General features: G+C 37.2%; 3 protein-coding genes across 4 annotated transcripts; 2 read left to right on the top strand and 1 right to left on the bottom strand.

Moving 5' to 3' along the window:
- Positions 1–880: 880 nt before the first annotated feature.
- On the bottom strand, positions 881–7,332 carry LOC132108773 (cytochrome P450 2B4). Its single transcript, XM_059515266.1, has 9 exons — positions 7,128–7,332; positions 6,763–6,925; positions 6,459–6,611; positions 6,118–6,278; positions 5,654–5,827; positions 5,411–5,549; positions 4,090–4,277; positions 3,706–3,847; positions 881–1,776 (listed from the first exon to the last, which is right to left on the bottom strand). The coding sequence occupies exons 1-9, from the start codon at positions 7,287–7,289 to the stop codon at positions 1,568–1,570; spliced, it is 1,491 nt and encodes a 496-aa protein (XP_059371249.1). The 5' UTR covers positions 7,290–7,332; the 3' UTR covers positions 881–1,567.
- Positions 7,333–9,531: 2,199 nt separating this feature from the next.
- LOC132097863 (transmembrane protein 208-like) lies at positions 9,532–11,330 on the top strand. The gene is made up of 6 exons (XM_059503836.1): positions 9,532–9,673; positions 9,827–9,922; positions 10,025–10,084; positions 10,693–10,829; positions 10,948–11,032; positions 11,124–11,330. The coding sequence occupies exons 1-6, from the start codon at positions 9,668–9,670 to the stop codon at positions 11,265–11,267; spliced, it is 528 nt and encodes a 175-aa protein (XP_059359819.1). The 5' UTR covers positions 9,532–9,667; the 3' UTR covers positions 11,268–11,330.
- Positions 11,331–12,607: 1,277 nt separating this feature from the next.
- On the top strand, positions 12,608–22,637 carry LOC132108746 (katanin p80 WD40 repeat-containing subunit B1). Of its 2 annotated transcripts, none has more exons than XM_059515264.1 (19): positions 12,608–12,813; positions 16,069–16,204; positions 16,317–16,447; positions 16,526–16,643; positions 17,330–17,430; positions 17,590–17,631; positions 18,126–18,209; positions 18,313–18,428; positions 18,533–18,604; positions 18,708–18,858; positions 19,128–19,312; positions 19,525–19,676; positions 19,796–19,914; positions 20,015–20,233; positions 20,675–20,824; positions 21,020–21,096; positions 21,172–21,246; positions 21,792–21,908; positions 22,252–22,637. In XM_059515264.1, the coding sequence occupies exons 2-19, from the start codon at positions 16,165–16,167 to the stop codon at positions 22,385–22,387; spliced, it is 2,085 nt and encodes a 694-aa protein (XP_059371247.1). In that variant the 5' UTR covers positions 12,608–12,813; positions 16,069–16,164; the 3' UTR covers positions 22,388–22,637. The 2 variants fall into 2 exon arrangements, with proteins under 2 accessions (XP_059371247.1, XP_059371248.1); XM_059515265.1 differs by lacking the exon at positions 12,608–12,813 and adding an exon at positions 12,847–12,988.
- The last annotated feature ends 2,426 nt before the right edge of the window (positions 22,638–25,063 follow it).

The raw sequence follows: 25,063 nt of genomic DNA, 5'->3' as shown, positions 1-25,063 counted from the left end.
TGGCGTGAGAACTGAAAATCGACTGATTTAAGCAATTCCCCTTTTGTTTAAGGATATGGACATAATACGTGTGGTAGAGTGTATATATAGAGGGAGGAAACAGAAATTTAAGATATCAAAGGTGGTGCTGCTAGATATGGAGCTGGTAACAGAGGGAGAGTTCAATGGCAGTAACATCTGTTATCAAAAATGTACAGTAGGTGGCGACATATGCCACTTCTACTTGGTCGTATCCACCAAGAAGACAGACGAAGAAGAAAAGGCGTCTGCAGCACTGATATATATATATGTATATATATGTATAAATCTCATATCTTAAAGAAATAGGTATACTAGAAAGAATATAAAGGGTGAATTATTATTATTATTTTTTTTATTATTATATAGACTACTGTTCCACACTCCAGTCCAGCAGGTGGCGGTAAAGCATATATATATATATGATCAGTGGTCTGCAGTCACTCGAACGTGGTTGATGCACGTGTGAGGATGATTATCAGGTAACGTTAATGGAAATGTTATTGTCAATTTAGCCGAAGATTCGCTTTTGCAGTGCACGTTTTTGACTGTAGAAAAGCTTTAATTAAGTTCTGTTGTTGAACTGCACCGTGTTTAAGTTTCCGTGTCTGTGTGACTCTGGGAGCTACGCTGCGGTGCAACAGTATCTCTCTTTCTCTATCGTCTGGGCTTTATCTTACTGCAGGTTCTGCCCTCATGAAAAGAGAAACAAAATATCGTCTGTTCTTAATATGAGTTTTAGATGCTAGTTTCTGTGTGGCTCAAATTTGAAACTTAACTCGTATTATGTTTCTTTGTTTAACAGCAGCTGGAAGAACACGCCAGGAACCTGCCCTTGGATGTTTTGTACTGAAGAGAGATATTTTGTTTTATTCATTTATAATTGTACAATATAATTCACCTTAATTTCATAGTCATTACATTTAGTTCCGTTATTGTCAAACCATAGGCTACATAACACTTAGTATGAATCCTGAGTTTTATAGCAGCTTGTAAGTGGTATTAAATTTTGTGGATTAGAAAAGAAGACAAACTCTTACACTAGAAAGTCTCATGATTGCACACTAGTTCTGCTGAATGGTTGTAAATAATTGATAAACTTTAAATTTTGATAATCGAAAAAAGTTAAACGCAATAAAGCTTCAAACTTATCAAAGTTTTACCATTAACATTTAATTCATACAAGTGACTGGGGCTAGTTGGCATAAAAGCTACAAACTCTAATTTGATTTCTTGACTGATTTTGTATGTTTTTTAACCTCCTGTAGATGTTGAGTAAATAAGCAAAAAAACAGACGTATTAGGGTAAATGTGTTTTTCATAATTGTCTTTGCAAGTCTTCAAAGGTGTTTTATAGATTGCAATTTTATACAACTTAATTTACTTGCATATTTAATGTCTTGTGTGTCATAATTGTTTCACTTTTGCTGAAAAGCTAAAAATAGTCTAGCATCTGATGCCATTGTCATTGTTAATCCTGCGTGACATTTAGAGTTTGAACCTCATAACCCACTTTTGAGGGAGGTTGTCCCTGAAGGGCAATGTATGTTCAGTAAACAGATTTACAAGTCTCCCCAGGTGTACGTAGTTGTACAGTCAGACGGTAAGGTTTAACTGACTGTGTCCCACCAAATATAAGTTTGAAGTCCGGTTCTCCTGCATCCTCCGGCCAGACCAGACGGAATCGCCGCAGCACTGTTACCAGGATGAGGAAGAGCTCCATGCGAGCTAGATTTTCTCCTAAACACACACGAGATCCTAGAGAATAAGGTAAATGTACGTTAAGTGGCATTAAGTCCTAGGTACTTACATCAAAAAAAGTTAATATTGTATTGCAAAGCTTTTGCTGCTATTGAGGTGGAATAAGAGAAAAGTTAGTGACAGGTTTGTTGGGTATGGGTAGGATTACAGGGATACTCCACCCCAATATGAAAAAAGTCATTAATCACTTATCCCCGTTTCGTTCCAAACCCTTAAAAGCTTTGTTTTCGTTTAGGAACACAATTTAAGATATTTTGGATGAAACCCTGGAGGCCTGAGTATTCTCGTCACTTCATAGTGTTATGGTTGAACCACTGATGGCAGATGGACTATTCTGACTATGTCATACTTTTCTGGACCTTGACACTGTTATTTACTTGGCAGTCAATGGGACAGTCTCAAGCCTCCATCCATTGGATATTTTTAATCCAAAATATCTTAAATTGTTTTCTGAAAACAAACAAAGTTTTCACGGGTTTGAAACGACATCGGGGTAAGTGATTAATGACAAAATTTTCATTTTGGGGTTGTGTATCCTTTGGATGGGTTAAGGTGTAAGGGATAGGTCAACAGTATAAATATACATATAAAATTATTATAATTATATCTAAAATATAGGTACAATGTAAAAACATGAAAGTATATCATAAGTGCTTTGTACCAAATGATAAATTTAAATGTAAGTACATACACTGAACAAAATTATAAACGCATTTTATCAGCAAGATGGTGATTAGACAGCATGATTATTGCACAGGTGTGCCTTAGTCTTGCCACAATAAAAGGCCACTCTAAAATGTGCAGTTTTACTGTATTGGGGGGTCTGGGGGAGGGTCCAAAAACCAGTCAGAATCTGGTGTGACAACCATTTGCCTCACGCAGTGCAACACATCTCCTTCACATAGTGTTGATTGTGGCCTGAGGAATGTTGGTCCACTCCTTCAATGACTGTGAGAAGTTGCTGGACACTGGCAGGAACTGGAACACACTGTCGTATACGCCGATCCAAAGCATACCAAACATGCTCCATGGGTGAGATGTCCGGTGAGTGTGCTGACCATGCAAGAACTGGGATTTTTTTCAGCTTCCAGGAATTGTGTACAGATCCTTGCAACATGGGGCTGTGCATTATCATGCTGCAACGTGAGGTGATGGTCGTGGATGAATGGCACAACAGTGGGTCTCAGGATCTCGTCACGGTATTTCTGTGCATTTAAAATGACATCAATAGAATGCAACGGTGTTCAATGTCCATAACATACGCCTGCCCATATCATAACCCCACCGTCTCAGACCATCTTGGAGGTGAAGATGCTGGATGTGGAGGTCCTGGTCTGGTATGGTTACACGTGGTCTGCGATTGTGAGGCGGTTTGGATGTACTGCCAAATTCTCTAAAAAACACCTTTGGTGATGGCTTAAGGTAGAGAAATTAACATTCAATTAACAGGCAACAGTTCTGGTGGACATTCCTGCAGTCAGCATGCCAAATGCACGCTTCCTCAAAACTTGCAATATCTGTGGCATTGTGCTGTGTGATAAAACTGCACATTTTAGACTGCACATTTCTCTATTTAGAGAAATAGGCCTTTTGTGTACATAGAAAAAGTCTCAGATCTTTAAGTTCAGCTCATGAAAAATGGGGGCAAAAACAATAGTGTTGCGTTTATAATTTTGTTCAGTGTATTAGTTAAGGTTACTTAATATAGAGACCATTTTTCTTCTTCCACACTGATATGCTTTCTACTGATTTTATTAATGTATTGTTATTGTCATACTATTGCCTCATGTAAAATGTGAAATCAAACAGCTCAAGGACTTCCACCACTGGCACTAATAGGCTACATGAGTGCTACTGAAAAATATCCACTGTGTTTAATCATTTAAAGACCTCATTACACAGTGCAGTAAAACATTTATAACATACCTGCAGAGAATGGCATGAATGCATCGGGCTTCACAAAATCCCCCTTATCATTCAAGAAGTTTTGAGGGTTGAATTCATTGGGAAACTTCCATTGACCTTTTTCTCTGAGAGCAGATGACAGATAAGGGATGATAATTGTCCCCTATAAGAGCAAATGTTTTTTTTTTTTTACAAAATAAGCAATAATCAATGACCCTTTAGAGTAAAGATGCTGTTTAGGGGTTGCAATGTATAGTTTGGTAATGGATTGATTTGTTAAGATTAAATAATGGATAGTTGTTCTTATTCTTATATATATATATTGTGTGTGTGTACCATAGTAACACATACAACTGTAATATGATGAAACAGCTGTTTCCATTCAGTAATTATAGTAAATGTCACCTTTGGGATGTTGTAGCCCCGGAGCTGAGTGTTGGTTGTAGCAGTGTGAAACATACTAAGTGGAGCAATGTCACCGACACGCTGACCCTCATGAATCACTGCTTGAACGTAAGGCATGGCCTTTCTGTCCTCAAATGTGACATGTTCACGATCACCAAGCACTTCATCAATCTCCCGCTGACATTGTTCTGAAAATGTATAAATAGATGTTAATAGACACAAGCACACTGCTTTTAAACAATTCACAAAAATATAACGCGATTGTATTAAAAAAATAATTGTATTAATAATGCATTATTTCATTCCAGAACCTTGTTTTGCTGCACATTATTCATTAATGCATTATCCAAAAAGAAATCCATAACCCAGCCAGGAAACATTTTTTATTTTTAGAAAAATACATTTGTATTAAAACACACACACGCACACAACACACATTACACCACAGCTATAATTTTAGGAAAATTATAATAAAATGAATCATTTAGATAATTCAGTACTAACTTTTAGCCAAAATATTTTACATGGTTTTATACATGGCAATTCATCGACATCCATCATATAAAAATGATAAAAGAATGTTTTTGTTTCTTGATCAATGAATCATAAAAAAACAAATCACATGCACCTGTGGTACAATCCTTTATACACTGACAGTTTACAGGCAGTAGGCAATTAGGATCACAGATCACTGTACTGACAGAAGAAAGATGCCCATGTTCTTGATCACCTGTGTGAATATGCCATAGTCCTGCTACAGGGAGACATGAGGACTGCAGATGTGGCCACAGCAATAATCTGCATTGTCTCTAATGTAAGAGACCTAAGACAGGAGTGCAGTGGGAAACCCCATGTAACTATTTGTTTGAGCAAATGCCTTTGTGAAAGGGTGGAGTATGGACTCACAGCAAGAACTGTCAAATCCTGTAAGTCCATGAGGATGAGATGCTCTGTAGTACTTTAAGCAGCTGGTGGACACACAGGATTCTGACTGTTTCTTTTGATATTGACCCCCTCTTTATTCCAGAAATGGAATAATGTTGACTCATTATTACATTTCTGTTCATCAAATGCTTGTAAATCTTGTTCAGTTTATGTCTTAGTTGTTGAATATTTTTATGTTCAGAAATATTTTGCACCTGCAATGAAAGTTGCTGGAAATACAAGCAGGGCATATATATATTTAGTTTTTTCTTTTTTTTAACCTGGATAAAATTTTCCATGCAAATAATTTACTCTGATATGCAAAAATGTTTTTAGTATAAAAACTGTCAATAAGATGGAGCAAGATAAAGGGACACATCTTACCCACATTCCTTACCCTGTATATGAGTGTGACTCATCAAATAGAGCGTTAAAGTGCGCAGTGTGTTAGAGGTTGTTTCAGTTCCAGCAGCAAACAGGTCAAACAGCAAAGTGACCATCTGTGAGTCGTCAAATGTGGTGCGTTGATCTGCTCTCTGAAAACGAAACGATCCACAAACAAAGAATGTTAAACTCATATTGTGCTGATGAATTCAATAAAAACATGTAACACACACAAAGACTTATGAGTATATCTTACTTTCTCTATCTCCTCCAGGTAACAGTCAATCAGGTCTCTGGGCTCTCCGGTAACACGTGACTTCTTGTGCTCATCCACAACCTTAAGAATGTGATTTTTAATTTCCCCATAATACTGAAAAGCCTTGCAGAATGGCAGTGGGAAAATCCTTAACACTGGGGCTATTTCGTAAAGCTGCAAATTAAAAATAAAATACTTTTTTTGTAAATAAAATAAAATAAAATAAAAATAAAATACTAAAATTGGATTCTGTCTGTCAACAGTCTACCCTTTTGTGTACAAATTACAGTCTCTACTATATATTATTTATTTTGGTATATATATATATATATATATATATATATATATATATATATATATAAAGCGTCTGAATAAATAAATAAATGTAAATAGCCTTTAGCAACAAGGCTGGCTATTTGCACTCAGTGTAAATAAACAGTGTCTTTACTTTTCATTGTATTTACCATTGCCCATTGTCCAATGATAATCTTAGTAAGTTTTTCGATGCTTGTGATCACTATCTGGAAATATTCATCCTGATAATTGAAACGTGACCCAAAAATGATTGAGGCAATGACGTTTGAAGCAGCTTGGTGGTACAGATGTTCAGGGTCAATTGACTTTCCTGGCAGGGATGTAGAGATAAAAGAGATGTTTTCCATTCTTGAAGCTGAATATTTTCTGGCAATTTTTAAGATCATAACAATGCCTATATTCACACATTAGAAACTGAACATGTGATTGCACAAATGGACTATGTACATATAAAGATTAAAAGTGTCACAGATAAGGAGAACGTATATACCAACAGATTCCTTCAAATGTGAGCAGATATATTTGACCTCCTCTAGAATCCTCTGCTCCATACTTTTCTTTCCAAGGCCAAAGTCCCTTAGTGTGGTCAGAGCAAAGCGTCTATGTTCTCGCCAACATTCTCCATAATCTGCCATGATCACCCCTAAACAAACATAGTAATCAGCCAGGAAGCCTTTAAGCCCAGCTGGAAGAGTTCCAAGCTAAATTTTTTATCATATTCTCTGCTGAGTGCAATGCATTTGTCTGTATTATATGACTAGTATGCTGGCTGTATTTTGTTTATAATGCATTACCTTTGCTCTTTGTTACATGACTGACCATCATGTTGTCTGATCTGCCAGCAAACTCCACTGCTTGTGTGATCAGAGCCTCCCTGATCATTTTCTGACCTGTCAACACCACTGCTGGCTGGCTGCCAATGAACAGCCCGTAGATGGACCCATAGCGCTGAGCAAACTGCACAAAAACATTCATGTTAAAGAGCACAGACTCACAGCAGCATGTTTTTGGCGTTATACTGTATAAACAAAGTTTGATTTCCTTTCATCACTTGTTTCCAGCAACTTTTTCAATTATTTCAGTATGAGTTTCCTACCAATTTAAATTTATTGTTGTTGCAGCAGTCTCCATTGTGTGTGTTTGAAACTGATGCGTTTACCTTGTCGAAGTCCTTTAACGGGTTTGTGCGGTCCAGTTGAAGCAGATTTCCAAAAAATGGAACAGGAGTGGGTCCAGGGGGGAAGTTTTTAGGTCGTCGAATTCTGAATCGCAAATACAGAAGAAAGAGTCCGAGACACAACAGAACAAGTGCGGTCAACATGATTTCTGATCTACTGGACGGCCCGTGTGAAACCTGCTATTTAATGAAGACGGAGAACTGATACGCATGCACACAAAACTTCCTCTTTAAACTCTGCTGAACTTTTTAAACTTTGTTGAACCTGAGTCAGGAAACACTGATTATATAGGTGAAAAGGTAAACTTTAATTTACAGTATGGGTGACACTTTAATGATACTTACACCAGAGGTCAATGTCAATACTCATGATATATTTGTTCCTGAAAGTTCATTTTACATAAACACGCACTATGACATTGTCCAAGTTTGTGTTGCATTAACACATTTTTTGTTACATTTCTGTTTCTGGCTAAATATTCTGGTGACTAACTAAATTGTATTTTCAGTCTAGTTTAGTTTCTTATATTTGAAGTATAAGATATTTGTGAGGCTTTATGATCACATGAGCTCTTTGAAATGCCCAAAGGAGCTTAAAATGAATTAAACTGTCATAGTACTGAAATGGCATTATGTTTAACTGGTATCTTTCCAATTTTATGCACCATGACTCACTATTGTATGTACCTACTTCAGAGAGGCACGATCTCAATCAAGCTAAGATTAAGCCAGAGTTCAGTGTTCAGCATCTGGTCTTCTTAAAATAAAATGAACGGACAAATAGAAGCTCATTTCACAAATGAACATTGCGACTGAACATTACTCAACTGTGACTGGTGCAGTCAACATAGGCCCACTTGGCACATTGTTCACAACAAATTGTTTTTAGACTTTGCTGTTGGTTTTTGGATTATCATATTGAGATGTCCTTCAGCATTGGTAATTTTTTTTTTTTTTTTTTTTACCTCAAAAACCCTTTAACGTACAAAAAAGGGCAGTGACTTAAAAACGGTTGATTTAATTATAAGTCTTTTTTGTTAAGATACATGCAATCATTTCAGGAATTGTAGTTAATTCTGCAAGATTTTAAAAACTATGTTAGGATATAAATTATACTGGCTTACCTCCAAAACAACATTTAGACCTCTTGGATCAGGACAATTATGCTATGTATAATGACAAACAAGTGTTTAGGAAAGAGTTAGTGGTAGTTCTGTGAGGGTTAGGATTAATACATTCTTAAAAATGATTTTCTTCTTCTTTTTCTTCATCCTTAACAATTGTCTTTAAGTTCTGTTGTATCCTAAAATACTTTTGGTATCTGTTAATTTGTTTTGGACGAGGGAAACCTAAAAACCCTTTTAAGGTCTAATAGTGTAAAATACATATACTCGGTTGCTATGATTTATTGTTATTTTTATTGCTATCAAAAATCTAAATGTTGAATATTGTACAGACAAGTTAATTAAAAATGAAAAGCTTTAAATCTGTCTTTGCAGTGCAGTAGTCACGTACGTGACGAGTTGGCGTCAAGTCCTTTTTTTTTTGGTATCTCTGTGACGTATTTTCAAAGCATTGCCTCTGATTCAAGTTCAGCAATGTTTAGTGTTCAGAATTATCGGTCTGATTCAAGGGAAGATATTTTAATCGAAATTTTACAGCTGGCAAGTGGAATACAAGCATCAGGAAGGAGGGTGACATTCTTATGGGTTCCAGCCCATGTAGGAGTAGAGGGTAACGAACTGGCCGATGAGCATGCAAAGAGAGCTACAGACAAAAGCAATATAGATGTAGATGTAAAGTACAGTAAAGCAGAAATAAAAAAGTATAGTAAAGGCGAAAACGATTAAAAAGTGGCAGCATATTTGGGATAATGGGTACACAGGAAGACATCTTTATAGGATACAAGGAAAGTGGGAAAAGACACACAAATAACCAGATCAAGACAGGAAGAAATTATACTAACAAGGATGAGGTTGGGTCATACAAAGTTGAATAGTACAATGTTCTTAATAAAAAAGCATGGAGATGGAAATTGTGAGTATTGCCAGAACAATATACCTAAAACAGTAGAGCATGTAATAATGCACTGTCATAAATACAATGAGGCAAGGCAGAGGCTTGTTAATGAGCTGAAAACAAAGAAAATGTCGTTAGAAATTAAAACACTATTGAAAAGAAGCTCAAGGGAATTTTTTTTTTTTTTATTATTATTATATTAGTTTAACGTGCTGGTATATTTAGTTTGGGAATAGTTAGTAACTCCCGTGCCTACTCCAGTCCAGTGGTGGCGGTAATGCACAAGAAATAGTTGCAAACCGCCAATCAAAAAGAAGAAGAAGAAGAAGGAGAAGAAGAAGTATTTTCAAAGCGACGGAAACGTGTTCGCGAGCGCCGATGTGTCTTTGCTTGGGTATCGTCTGGTAGTTGTTTGGTTTTGAAGATCATAGATTTTTTTAGATGCCTAAAGAGAAACTCGTTATCAGGTGAAATAGTCGCACGAGAAGGAAAACTCGGGGGAGATGGCGGTATGAGACAAGCCTGCCTAGCTTTTAAAACAAACTTGATTAATAACTGTGTGTCTTTAAATCTTTCCATGTGATAGCTGCATATTCTGACTGGCGAGATTGTGATTTTCTGTGTGTCAGTGCTGTCTTGTTAAGCAATATGTCTCTCGTTAGCCGAAAGGGAAAGTTGGAACCAAAGGCAAGAAACAAATACTTGAAGAGAACCAGGGTTCTCTGAAGTTCTACAGCAGAATCATCCTGGGAGCAAACGTAAGGCATGCGTCTGAGTCTCGCTGTGCCTCTCTCTGTACATGCTCACTGTTAACATTAAAGACCTATTTTAATGGATGTATTGGTGTTGTATTCTTTCAGACTATTTATGCAGTGGTCAATCTCTTGCTCTTTTATAACTCGTCTACATTTTGGACATGGGTAAGTCAAAGAATGATGTGAATAAGAGCATCATGATTTAGCATATGCTTACTTATCATATGCTGCAGCCATATCTGCTCGTGACAAATAGACAAGGTGTTTTCAATCTTTTAGATGTCATGGACCCCCATAATTATCCTTATATGAGGGGCCCCATTCTAAAATATAAACTGCATATATTATATATAAATGTATATTTTTTATGTATAAAGACCCAGTTTGTACTGGACAAAATATTTACTTTCTATTATGTTACACTATTACGTTTTTTCCCCCTAATCAGTTTAGTACAGTACTAAAAGGAGTATTATTTAAATTTTAATCTTTTTTTTTTTTTTTTAATCTTTTTTTTTTGTGTATTTATACTTTTGAAACTGCTCTTCTCTAAACTTTTTTTATGGCCCCTCTAGCACTCCCTTGCGTACCCCAGTTTAAAAAACCCTGATATAGACAGCAATGTCCGTTTCTCTATGTCTATTGCTTTGTTTAATTTTTATGTAGACCACTGTATATGGGGTTTTCAGTCAACATTGAGATGATAAACCTTTTGCGGTTTCCAATCTTTTGGTAAATGTAATTCACTTCCCTTTTTGTCTCCTTTGTACCAGTTCTTTCTAATGTTCGCAGTGGCGGTCTACATCGGCGGCTACAAATCTATGTCAGCGATGGCCAAACCTGCATTTGCTGAAGATGGTAGCTTGCTGGATGGAGGGATTGATCTTAATATGGAACAGGGCATGGCAGAGTGGGTGGGATGTTTAATCTGTACATTTATTCCCCCTTTGTATGTGTATTTTCAGACAGTGCTGCTAAATACTCTTCACAACCAACTGTTTTTGTTTTTTTAATATATTGACATGCAGACACCTGAAGGATGTGATACTTCTTACTGCTATTGTTCAGGTCCTCAGCACTCTGTCATCCTACTTCTGGTACTTCTGGCTGTTGGTGAGACTTAATTGCTCTGATTGTGATACCTTTGAGGTTTCACAATTAAATTTTTACTGAAACTGTATCATTTGCTTTCTCTTCACACCAGGCACCTGCAAGGGCTTTGCATTTATTGTGGGTGAGCTTCCTTGGCCCCTGGTTTTCTGCCGAGACACAGGCAGCCCCTGAAGAGAACGAGAAGAATGAAAAGAAACAGAGGCGTCAGGAAAGACGACAGATGAAGAGATTCTAGAGCTGTGTGGGTTTTTTTTTTAATATACACATTTATTGTACAATTACAAAGAACATGTGATCTAAATTATATATATATTATATATATATATATATATATATATATATATATATATATATATATATATATATATATATAAAACCAGACCATAGATGAGCACTGTAAAGTGCCTTTGACTTTCGCTCTCTTGTCATGAACTGCTCTGTCCTTTCCAGCCCTTTGGTTCCTTTCTTTTACTTTGTCCATCTTAAAATCTCTAGCTCAGGTGTGCTTCTGAGGGGGGCTCCACAAGTGAGTTAAACTCACACAAAATGCTATTGCTTACTATAGTGAGCTTTCATATCATTAGTTTCAGTTGCTGTTGAGTACTTTTCAGCAGGTGCAGCTACATGGCCCATTGCCCCTCAGAAAGGTAGACCTGAGGCTGTATGAGCTTTACCAACCACATGACGTTTCACAGCACTTGAGTTCAGCTTGTAGAATTCCCTCTAGGGCCTTTCAGAAAATATGGTTTTTATTATTCTGTATCGGGGGGATCATGTGCTGATTCTGTATCAACAGTGATTATATTTGACATGTTGTGTTCTGGTGAAGCTACAGGTGCAGCATGCTGCTGCCTTGAGGGAACACAAAGTAGATAAGGATAAAAAAATTATAATTGAATGATAATTGATGTAACATTTTAGTGAACTATTTCAATGGACTAAAGAAATTAGCAAAACTGCGTCTTGACAACCTGATAAAAAAATAAGTTGCTTCAGCTGAAATTTATGGAGACCAAACGATTAAAAATAAACTATTATAAAATGAGTTTATGTGAATTTTCTTTTAAAATTTATATAATCATTCCTCATTTGGACCCAGTCCTGGATGAGCATAGGACAGTGGGATCATTCGGGCAAAATTCCTGGAGGCTGTCCCAACAGAACATGCTTTATTGTCAACCACACTTGATTCAACTCGTGATCTTTATTTAAAGAGCTGAAATATATTAGATGATTATTGTTGAGGGGGCCGCAGAATTAGGCTGGGAGTTCTTTTGAATCCTGATAGCCCCTGGTGCTGTACAATTTGGATGTTTCCCTTGTTTGAACTTCAGGCTCGAACATCAGCTAAGTGACTTGAAATAAATCAGATGTGTTAAATCAGGAGTATCAAACTCAGTTCCTTTTGAGCCACATCCCTGCAGAGTTTAGATGCAACTCTAATTAAATGCACCTGGCCCAACTTATCAAGTCCTTCAGGCTTATTTGAAAACTACATTGTATGTATGTTTGCGCAGGGTTGCAAACAAACTGTTCAGGGCTGTAGCCCTCCAGGAACTGATCTTGACACCCCGTGTTAAAGGCTGCTGCTGCAGAAACTCAGGACTGAGACCAAGGCGTGAATCCAATGCGCATGCGCACGGTGAAATGCGCGCACTCGAATGTTTTCTCGTTCTAACTAATCTTTTTTTCCCATTAGTGCTGATCTGATCTGTCTGTCAGCAGACTGCAGCAGTGATGAGAGTCTCAGACTCAGACTGACCGTCACCAGCACAAGCAAGGTAAGAACTGTTGCTAAGCTACCGCTAACTTGGTTAGCAACCAATCAGAAACATGACAACAGCAACATTGAAGTGTGTGAAGTGGCTCGATGTTTTTGTCGGTGGAGTGTTTATCGTCAATTTCATAAATATACGCCAACGGTTCCTGGACTTTAACAGCAGATAAGAGAATCGAGTAATTGCAGGATCTTTGTTTAGAGGAGTTTGTTAGCTAACGTTACTTTGTGAAGCTAGCGGAAAGTTATCCGACAACAACGCGTTTAAGTCTCCAACGTTAACCTGTTAACGTTACTTTGTCTATCAGTGTGGCTTGTTAGTAAAGCCTTTAACGGAGTTTAAAATAAATAAGGATGCAAAGAAGATGGATCGCTTACAAACTGTTCATGTTCACATAACGTACAAGGGCTAACGTTAGCTGTTATGCACGCTCGCGTGGAAAAGTCTTCAGTTGGATATGCCTCGATGATTTATTTAATCTAGCACCAGTTTCGGACTGAAGTGTGCGTGTGTTTGTGTATAAATGTTTAGTTCGACTAAGGTTAGGTTTCAGCCACACGTGAAAGATCATAGTTGGAAACGGCGTTACATGACTGCTCTTTGTCCATAAACGCCGTGCCGTTGAGCGCTTTCTCATGATAAACATGATTTTACATCGAATAACTGCTTTAATTTGTGTTATATGAGCTCTAAAGAACAATGTGTGTTTACTTTTGGGGTACTTTACATTACCCCCTACCTGGGACAAAGAAGCCACTTATTAATCTTGTTTATCATTTAAAATGTAGTAACTGAATGACCAATAACAAGGAAGAAACCAAGTGCATTTTTATTCTATAACTTGCATACATACGAATGTATTCTAGTTTAGTTGCTGATATTAGAATTGTCATAATAGCAACACTATCATTTAAAACGAAATGAGTTGACTATTAGCTTGTAGTTTTTAATGCATATCGAGGATGTCAGAAATGTACATTTAATTCATATAATTATTGAATAACAGCCCAATATATTGCAATGAATGTAAAAAAAAACCAAAAAGTCTTGCCTCAAAGGACAAATTTTATTTTTTCACATTTCAAATTTAAAAAAACAATAGTGTCTACAAGTTCCACATTAATGTAGGCAAAAAGCTTTGATATTCAATGTTGCAGATCTTTATTTTTCAGATACATAAAATTACATCCATGTAAAATGAACATCAAGACTTTTGACTGATTAAATGTCAAATGTTATTCAGATGAAATGATGAACATAGCCGCTCATTAAATGTTTTCAAGACAAAAAAATGAAGTTGGGATTTTGTTAAAATACTTGCAATAAAAAGTAAAGCAAGTTAATGAAATGGTTTAATAATAACGTATGTCTTTTTGTCTATATCAAACTTAACCCATGTTAGACCTAATCTGACCTGTACTTTAAAAGTCATGAAAGGTCAAGGATGAAGTGACATGTTGCAGCTTAAACAAACAAAACAAAATAAGCTTTATGTATTCATTTTGTATTCTTAATTTGCCTCACACATTGTTCTCTATAGACGCAAGCAGTTGTTCATAATACAGCTATAATCTAAGCTTTAATATCTATTAAAGGGTTAGTTCGCCCAATTTGCAAAATTATGTCATTAATAACTTACCCTCATGTTGTTCCAAACCAGTAAGACCTCCGATTATTTTTGGAACACCGTTTAAGATATTTTAGATTAAGTCAGAGAGCTCTCAGTCCCTCCATTGAAGCTGTGTGTACGGTATACTGTCCGTGTCCAGAAAGGTAAGAAAAACATCATCAAAGTAGTCCATGTGACATCAGAGGGTCAGTTAGAATTTTTTGAAGCATTGAAAATACATTTTGGTCCAAAAATAGCAAAAACTACGACTTTATTCAGCATTGTCTTCTCTTCTGTGTCTGTTGTAAGACAGTTCAAAACAAAGCAGTTTGTCATATCCGGTTGCGAACGAATCATTCGATGTAACCGGATCTTTTTGAAACAGTTCACCAAATCGAACTGAATAATTTTAAACCATTCGCGTCTCCAATACGCATTAATCCGCAAATGACATAAGCTGTTAACTTTTTTTTTTTTTTTTATGTGGCTGACAAACAATGTGTTAAAACAAACCAATATCCCGGAGTAATTCATTTACTCAAACAGTACACTGACTGAACTCATGTGAAGAGAGAACTGAAGATGAACACCGAGCCGAGCCAGATAATGACTCGTTCACAAGTCAAGAACCGTTTCTGTCAGACGTGTCCGATTCGAGAACTGAGGAGCTGATGATACTGCGCATGTGTGATTCAGTGTGAAGCAGACTGACACACAGAGCGTCTGAACCGAACTGATTCTTTTGGTGATTGATTCTGAACTGATTCTGTGCTAATGTTATGAGCCCAGGTAAACCGAAGGCTTGCAGTCATCGCCAATGATGCCATTATGTCGAGCGCAAAAGAACCGGTGAACCGTTTTCTTCAACTGGCTTATTAAATCGAACTGTCAGAAAGAACTACTGGTGATCAGAAAACCGATGCAACCGGTTCTTGACTTGTGAACGAGTCATTATCTGGCTCAGCTCGGTGTTCATCTCTCTCTTCACAGCAGTTCAGTCAGTGTACTGTTTGAGTACATTAATTACTCCGGGATATTGGTTTGTTTTAACTCCGAGGGAGTGTCAGCCACATTAAAAAAGTTAACAGCTTAAGTCATTTGTGGATTAATGCGTATTGGAGACGCGAACCGTTTCAAACGATTCAGTTCAAATTGGTGAACTGGTTCAAGAAGATCCGGTTACATCGAATGATTCGTTCGCGAACCGGATATGACAAACTGCTTTGTTTTGAACTGTCTTACAACCGACACGGAAAAGAAGACAATGCTGAATAAAGTCGTAGTTTTTGCTATTTTTGGACCAAAATGTATTTTCGATGCTTCAAAAAATTCTAACTGACCCTTTGATGTCACATGGACTACTTTGTTTTTCTTACCTTTCTGGACCTGGACAGTAGACCGTACACGCAGTTTCAATGGAGGGACTGAGAGCTCTCGGACTAAATTTAAAATATCTTAAACTGTGTTCCGAAGATAAATGGAGGTCTTACTGGTTTGGAATGACATGAGGGTGAGTTATTAATGACATAATTTTAATTTTTGGGTGAACTATCCCTTTAATTCATTATCTAATAGCAGAATGTGAGATGTCCAGAAGTTTTTGAAAAGGGACACTTTTTGGCATATTTACTCTGCTCTCATTTTAACAGATGGACAGAGAAGATCAAGTAAAACCATCACATTCCTAACATTTATGTGTTGGTGGAATGAGCAGAGTGAGTTGACTCCATCGCACGATCATCACGATGGCTCTCACCAACACCACGATAACGTCGTGGAAACTGCGTGAGTATAATTTCCTGACCATGATTCAGCAGAATGTTTTAAATAGTCAAGATCTCGGTTTAAAGTTGTGTTGAATGTGACTGGCATTTATTTTGTCATGCATGTTGTTCAGAGGAGATTGTGGCTCACTCCAGCAATGTGTCTTCACTGGTGTTGGGGAAAGCGTCTGGGCGCCTGCTGGCCACTGGCGGCGAGGACTGCAGAGTCAATATATGGGCTGTCAGCAAACCAAACTGCATTATGGTAAAACTCTCTCTGTTAATTGTTTGAGAGAAATTAGTTTCTCACAGCTATTTGATGCAGTGTATGTCTGTTGTGTAGAGTCTGACGGGCCACACCAGCCCTGTGGAGTGTATCCAGTTCAACAGTTCTGAAGAGCGTGTGGTGGCCGGTTCTCAGTCCGGCTCTCTCCGGCTTTGGGATTTGGAGGCTGCTAAAAGTATGCGGTTTGTGCTGCATCTTTTGCACTTTGGTTAACACAATTTCTAAATTAAGAAATGGGGAGATTCTCTTAAATCTTATCACAGCTAAAGAAAATGTTGAGCATAAGTTGATCTCCAAAATCAAGAGAAGGGGTCCCCCTTTGTATTTTATGTACTTGCGTCAAATTGTTAGGAAAGACATTATTCAAAGTGGGTCTGAATTTAGAAGTTATATTTTGAAGAACATTTAAAAAAAAAAAACGGAGAAAAAAAAAACTTCAATAAATGTAAAATATTCTAATGGTCCTAAATGTAGACTTCATCTTATTTATTGTAAAATTGCGTCTTTAGGGTTATAGGGTGAAATAACTTTATTGACAGCCTATGAGAAATCAACCAATCATTAACTGATAAAATGACAAAAATGTGTCGGTCTGCTTTTGATTTGATGTTCTGCTCACTAATGGGGCACCAGGTTAATATTTTATGTAGAGATAGATGATTTAGAAAACGTAGTGAAATGGCATTCCTCTTGCTTTCTGGGATGATTAAATGAACCTGTTTGGTGGGAGAGGTCCCGTTGTGGCCATTTCCACTCTGATCTTTGAAGACATGCACAGGGGCCATCTGACCAGAAACACATTCTGAGATGGACAAATCGTTTAAAGTATGTTTATCCACAGCCTAATTAATTTCTTTTAAGTTCTGCGTACTTTGATGGGGCACAAGGCCAGTGTCTGCAGTCTGGACTTTCACCCCATGGGAGAATACCTGGCGTCTGGCTCTGTGGATAGCAATATTAAGGTGCGTTAAATATATTTGACTTACAATTTTGAAGCTTTATAGATTAATCAAAGAATTTGATTCTTACTCATTTACTTTGTTTTACTGAGATTGAGTATCTTTTCAAAGTTGAATTTTCTGCTCTTTTTTTTTTATTTATTTTTTTTTTTATTTGTCTAGTTGTGGGATGTGAGAAGGAAAGGATGTGTGTTCAGATATAAGGCAAGTACAAGATGTTGGGTGTGTGTGTGTGTGTGTCTGTACAATCAGAATGTAGGCTAATCACCCTTAACACTCGGTTGTGTCTGAGCACATGATTAATCTATGGATTAGTGAGGAGCTCTCAATCTATCTTACTCTACTGTTTTGTGTAATGTTGTATTTTGTGTCTTGTGTTACAAGATTCAGCCTTTGGTTTATGCGCTTTCTTTAAAATAGGAAATTCATTGTGTTTAAAAGACTTTAAACGTAAAACCACTCAAATGTGCCAATAAGGCACTATATAACTGCTCAAAAAAATAAAGGGAACACTTAACAACGCAATGTAACCCACAAGTGTTCCCTTTATTTTCATTTGAGCAGTTTATATATGCGTGTGTGTTTGTGTATATATGTGTTTATATGTTTCTCATATCTGTTACACATGCACAAGACAAGCTCTTAATGAATGTGGTGATAGCCTAGTTTATGCGGTTAATATGAATGTTTCTTTGTAGGGTCACACTCAGCCTGTGCACTGTCTAGCCTTCAGTCCTGATGGGAAATGGCTCGCTTCAGCCAGTGATGACAGCACAGTAAAGGTAAGAGCTATGCTGAACATCTCAATTTTGGACTTTATCTTGCCTTGTCAGATGAAGAAAGAATAGTTTTTAATGTGTACTCTCATTCTGTTCCCCCATCTAGCTGTGGGATCTGATAGCAGGCAAGATGATCACTGAATTCACATCACACACATCAGCAGTCAATGTTGTGCAATTCCACCCCAATGAGTACCTGCTCGCTTCTGGGAGTGCAGATAGGTACTGTGTGTGTGTATAAATGTGGCTTAAATGATATGTACAGTGCTGCTTTTGCCCAGGTTTATTCTGGCACCCTCATTATGTGTTTTGTGTATTTGCTGCAGGACTGTTAAGCTGTGGGACCTAGAGAAATTCAACATGATTGGTTCATCAGAGGGCGAGACGGGAGTTGTGAGGTGATTTATCTGATTTCTAGTCTGGATATGTTTTTGTTTTTTCTCTCTTTGACCTCAAGCTGAATTCTTTTTTTTTTTTTTTTTTTTTTTTTTTTTTTTTCAGGAGTGTATTGTTTAATCCTGATGGTAGCTGCTTGTACAGCGGCTCTGAGAACACACTACGAGTGTATGGCTGGGAGCCTGATCGCTGCTTTGATGTAGTGCATGTAGGCTGGGGCAAAGTTTCTGACCTGGCCATCAGCAACAACCAAATGGTTCGTACTTTTATACATAATCTTTTTTTAATATTTTACATATAGACGTGAGTGGGAGCTGTACTATTTTATGAACTAGCGTTCCTCTTGCTTTCTGGGATGATTAAATGAACCTGTTTGGTGGGAGAGGTCCCGTTGTGACCATTTCCACTCTGATCTCTGAAGACGTGTACAGGGGCCATCTGACCAGAAACACTTTCTGGGAAACTCTTCTGGAGGAAAACGTTAAAAGGCGTTTTAACAGTGTCTGTCATCTGTCTCTTGAATAGATTGCGGTGTCCTACAGTCAAAATAACGTGAGCTGGTACGTCGTTGATCTCAGCCGAGTGAAGAAGTCAGGATCTGTGATCCAAGGGCTGATTCAGGACAAGCCGATCCCAGCTCCCACATCTGCACTGGGAACAACACTACGGCGGAATTACGAACGACCCACTACATCCTGCACTGGACAGGAGTGAGATTCTCTTTTTTTTGTCTTTGTCTTACGGATGTATATTACAAATAAATGCAGCTCTTGTGCGCATAAGAGACTTCAGAAATCATTAAAAATCGTACTGACCCCATCTTTTGATTTGTCTCTTAACATGTCATAACCTTGCAAAAACCAGGTTTGTCTGATAAGTTTCAAAAGCATTTAATACTGCTGATCTTCTGTGCTTTGTGTAGGATGAAGCAGAGTTCAGAGGCCGATCGCCGAAGTCCAGAAGGAGAGAGGAGAAGTCCCAGCAGTGAGGATGAGAAGGAAGACAAAGAGAGCAGTGCAGAAATCACCAACCCAGAAGATTATAAAGAGATCTTTCAGCCACACAGTGTCATCTGTGAGTTTTAGTTGCACAAAATTAGGTTGGGCAATTTTCACCCATGCTTCACTTGTGCCATGGTATATAATCTCATTTGCTTTTGTCTCTGGTCTTTCCTGTTCTGTTTTTTCATGCAGCACGTACGCCACCAAAAAGAACAGAACCTTTCCCAGCTCCTCTAGAGCACTCTTTCTCAGAGAGTGTACTTGAGAAACCTGGCCCGGCGGTTAAGATTGTAACTCCAGTAATAGACAGGGTAGGTTTTCTATTTCTTAAATGTCTCTTGATCAAGTACGTCCTAAGTGTAGGCTTTTTTTTTTTTTCTTTTTTTTTGATGATTGTTTGTGTATTTTCAGGCAGGACAGTTAAAAGGTCCCATTACCTCCTCTACTCCAGTTCAAAGAGTGGAACCAACCGTGATCGCTGCTGTTCCCCGTCCAGTAGCAGTGGTGACCACTTCAGTGACCTCTCCCTCTCGTCCTGTGGTTACGACCACCAAACCTAAACCTTCTACAGGAATCATCCTCTCAACACGCAACGAGCCAATTGGCCTCAATGCAGGGGACTTCCTTTCTGTGAGTTCAATGGGTGTTTTAACATTACTGTCTAACTCTATTGTTCCCTTAAGATGATTCACTTGCATTATGCTGTGTTCGTGTCGAGTATGAATAGCTGTAATTATTAGAATCTTGGAGCTGTTCCCAACCTTTTGATGATTTTCTGTTACTATGGTAATGTTCATAACCCTAAATGGATCCATGAGTGGCTTTGATAAATATAGCCAAATACTTAATCACTACCAATTCATCTCATACAAAATACTCAATAACAGAGTCAGCTGTCAGCAGTCCAGGGCACTATTTTTTTTTTGCTCCTTACTTACCCATAAAGGGTGCATGTTAGTACCTTAAGGTACATAATACTTAAAAGTTACCTTTTTAAAAGTATTTATACTGACCAATTCTGTAGCAGTTATGTAAAATGTTGAGTGATCCGATTGAATACTGTTTTAATAGCATGCGCGAAATGCTAAAGCTGGCGCGATGGCAGATGAAGAGGCGTTAGCACAGATCAGGAAAGGGCATGACACCATGTGCGTAATGCTGACCAGTCGATATAAAAACCTGGACACCGTACGCTCCGTCTGGGCCAGTGGTGATGTCAAGGTAAGTGCAACAGCACTCAAGCTGATGAGCTTTGATAAATTGTGGGACAAATGAATCGTAATACTGGCTGATGGATACGTTTACTGCGGCACATCGAAAATGTATTTATGTAATCTAGTAAATGCTGTAATGGGCTATTATTGAAAGCAGCAGTACACTAAAAGCAGTGTTTGCGTTTCCCTGCATGTTGCCTAGACTTCACTGGATTCAGCTGTATCTATGAATGATCTTTCTATTGTGGTGGACGTCCTTAACATACTTAACCTCAAACCGTAAGCATCCACACACTTCTCACTCACTTCCTAGCATAATTTTAGCAGAAGTTATAATAAGTTATTCTCTTTTAGTTCGCTGTGGAAATTGGACCTCTGCACGTCCATCTTGCCACAGATTGAGGATTTGCTGCAGAGCAAATATGAAAGGTAACTTATTAGTGGTTATAACCTTAACTGTGCTGCAAAAAACTTGGTGAGCTGTCTATGTATGTAACCCATCTGATAGGCAGGCCTGTCTGGCTATAATAATCTCTAATGTGTATTTTGATGGACTGGGATGGGTTTTAACACCTTTTAAGACCCTATAATTATAAATTAAATGTATATACATACTGCATATACGATTACAGTTTAGTAAAATTACTGCGAAAACTATATTATGCTACTTTTTATCAAAGCATTAAATGGAAATTGTTCCATCACACATGGGTGTAAAATATTGGGTGTGTTTTATTTAAAATGTATGCTTCATGCTAACATCAGAATCAGGTGAGCGTTATGTCTCCTTGTGCAGCACTTGTCTGGTTGTTAATAAATTACCTGCGATCTAAAAGCATTTCAGATCAGTTGCTTAATCTTTTTTTGATTGTTTGGGGGACAGTACAGAGCAGGTGTACAAGGTTTTGAGATGACCATCTGTCAACAATGTCTGGACAAGGCGATCAAGTAACATTTTCCTTGTCTTTCTACAGTTATGTACAGACTGGTTGTATATCTTTAAAGCTGATTCTGAAGCGTTTTTGGCCTTTAATCTCAGACACGCTGGCTGCTCCTCCATCTGTAGGAGTAGACATTACTCGAGAGGAGAGGTTAGTACACAACAAACACCCATACTGTTTTTTTTGTTTTTTATCTTGAGTCTCTGGGTTATTTATGCATATCATTGATTTTCTTTACATTCCTTGACTTATTCTGCGTTCGCTGTGCTGACTGATCTACTGATGATCCTCAGTTAAGCCAAACATATTCGGCCCATGGCTAACAATGTAACCACATAAGTTTAAAGCAGAATGTTAGTTTATTTTGCATTTTTAATGAGCCAATAGCTGCTAAATGGTAAATTATTAGAGTAGATCCCTGCAGTTTGAGCGGATTTTTGTTTTTTGTCATGTGATTTAGAAAGATTGATTTAAATTTCTTCCTTTTTTCCAGGCATCAGAAATGTAAAGCATGCTATAAGCAGCTGAAGAACCTCAGTAATGTAGTGAAGAACCGGGCGGAGCAGGTTGGTCGTCATGGCAGCACTTTCAAAGAGCTACAGCTACTTATGGCCCCATTGGAATACTGACACACACACACAGATAGAGACACACACTCCTCAGTCTCCAAACGCAAAGCTCAGTCATAACGTGGTAAAGTACTGGGCTTAATGAATGAACTTGAATGGACTTTTCATCTAGCGTTTGTGTCTGTGCACACACACAAGCACACTTGAGTATTTATACAGGTTTTTGGTGGTTATTTTCCTAGTGGTTAAGTTTCTTTGTCTACTTTTCTTTTATTTGAAATCCACAGCTTGTTTTTGTACACAATAACAATAAAGATAAACTTTCATATGAAAGAATTTCCCAAAAACATTTAGTAGTCTTTCAACTAGTTTAAATTTTATATATATATATATATAATCAGTGTGCGAAGTCTTTTCAATAGGAATCCATATGATCAAGAGTTTCGGGTGAAGACAAAAGTCGCTGAGCAGATCTTGCACATTTCTGAAATTTGTCACATTGATCAGCTGAAAAATGCTTGGTTTGAAAGTAACTTCTGTGTAAGCAGTGCTTCATGTATCGTTACGCTATTGAAATATTGAATGTATTTGCATGAACCGCAATAAATGCAATGCATTTTCTCATTTAAGCACATAATGTTTATTAGTGAAAATGCATAATGGAAAAACTTCAAGGTATTAGAAACACAAATGTCTTGGTGGCTTTTTAATGTCATTTTAAGTTACTATACTACAGTGAAAACTAGCCTTATTTGAGGTCATGCTTTTAAAACTGAACACAGCCTGAGCAAGCAACCCTTAAGAAAATGAACCATGGTATTACTGTAGAAACCATGTTTTATTTTGTGCATATACCATGATTTTGATACCATAGTACTACTATAGTAATATTGCATTGATAGTACTACTGTAAAGCTGTAGTAACCTTTCCTACAGTAACCACAGTTTTATTAAAGTGGGTTGCGTTATATTTAACAGTTGTGCAAAGAACTTCCACAAGATAAAAACGACAAGTTACTATTCTATGATACAGACTTTATTAAAGCAGTTAAATCATATTTGAAAGAGAACATAGTGTTGCATGTATAAGAATGTTTACCTGTGCCCCCAAATGATTCCAAGCAATCACCATCAATTTTTATATTGGAGTGAAAGTACTGCAGTGCAGTGGTGATAATAATGGTCTAATGGTTTTCAATCAATAATTAACACATAAAAAAAACACCAAGTTGCTCCACTGTACATTTTTTTTTTATCTCTGCAGAAATTAACATCTTAATTTTAAAGACATTGCATATGTTATAAAATTAGGTTCCTTTTATTTATTTACAAGAAATGAACAGTACTTAAGGTGTTTAAAATGATATTCACTCGCATGAGATGAATACTACAGTCAAATTCAAATTGGTGGCTAAATGCAAGCTGTTTATTATGGAGTCATCTCATGTGGGCAGATGAAGGCCAGACGAGTAATTTGCACTTTTTCTCTGTAAAGGTGATCCCTGTTTTAATTATTAATTTAATGTGTGCATAATGTTGCATCCATTCCAGCAGTTGTCAGTATGAAGTCCAATGAAAAATGTCATATTGGCCAGACAAGATTTGGCTGCACAGTTATCATCGTTATATTATTTTTTAAATTAAAAATACTTGTTCAGAGACAAATTATAGCACAACCATAGGCCTATTTAATTTAATGTTCAGTTTATTAGAAAGCACAGCACAGATTTTACTGCAAATATTGTATTAAAACCTTGGTTAATTTTACTATAGTGTTCAAAAACAGTTAAACAGTGGTTCTTGTAGTAAAGCCACTGTTAATTTTGTAGTTACTATGGTTTGAGTTTAAAAACCATAGTAAAACCTTGATAAAATTTTCATGAGGGAAATCAGGTTTAAAACAAAAGTATATAGCTGTGTGTATTTTTGGAGCCCCCTACACTGAAGTGAAATCCTGTAAACATCCATTTGTTGCTGCTGTAAAACAATCTGCCTTTTCACAGAATTTCATACCAGCTCACCAATCTTACATATTCTCAGAACAGACGTTTGAGGGGAGCATGGGAAAGATACAGAACCCCTTCTCCTTAGTAGAAGTCAATGTACCTTCACATTATGGTTTTTGAAACAAATTTTTCAAGGTTTTTTCAATCCAGTCTGGACTATTTATTTATTATCGAGAGCCAAAACATTCAGCTGTGTAAATGTGAACTACCTGCTGATGCTGCATTTATTCAGCACATTTGTGTGGTATGATATTAGCAAAGAAGGCTATGTTACTGACATTAGGGTTTAAAAAAATGCAGAAACAGTCCCATTTGCCTCAAATTAAAAAACAAGGGCAAAATACTTCTAAACATGTTGTGAGGAATATTAAACGATCTGTAAGACAGCCATTTTGAAATGAAGCACAAGGGTGCTTGTAAATCCAGATTCATAATTTTTCATATTAGTTTCATATTCATTTCATTTCATATTCAGTTTCATATTCATTTACTAAATCCTTTTCTGTTATGAATGCTTTATGTGCGGAAACCTTTGCTTGGTCAACAGAGAAAATGTTTGAGCTTCACAATAAAAATGCAAGGACAATGTTTTAGTGCAGATAGTTGTTTTTATGGTCATTACACAGAAGCCTCATAATACAGACATGGGTAGAAAAATATACCACAACATTCCTCTGTAAGCATAACATAATCTCCATCTGCACTGAACGATAATATATATTTCGTTAAA

Source organism: Carassius carassius, chromosome 2 (assembly GCF_963082965.1).
Source record: "Carassius carassius chromosome 2, fCarCar2.1, whole genome shotgun sequence".
Taxonomy (NCBI): Eukaryota; Metazoa; Chordata; class Actinopteri; order Cypriniformes; family Cyprinidae; genus Carassius; species Carassius carassius.
This window is presented reverse-complemented; position numbering and strand designations above follow the sequence as displayed.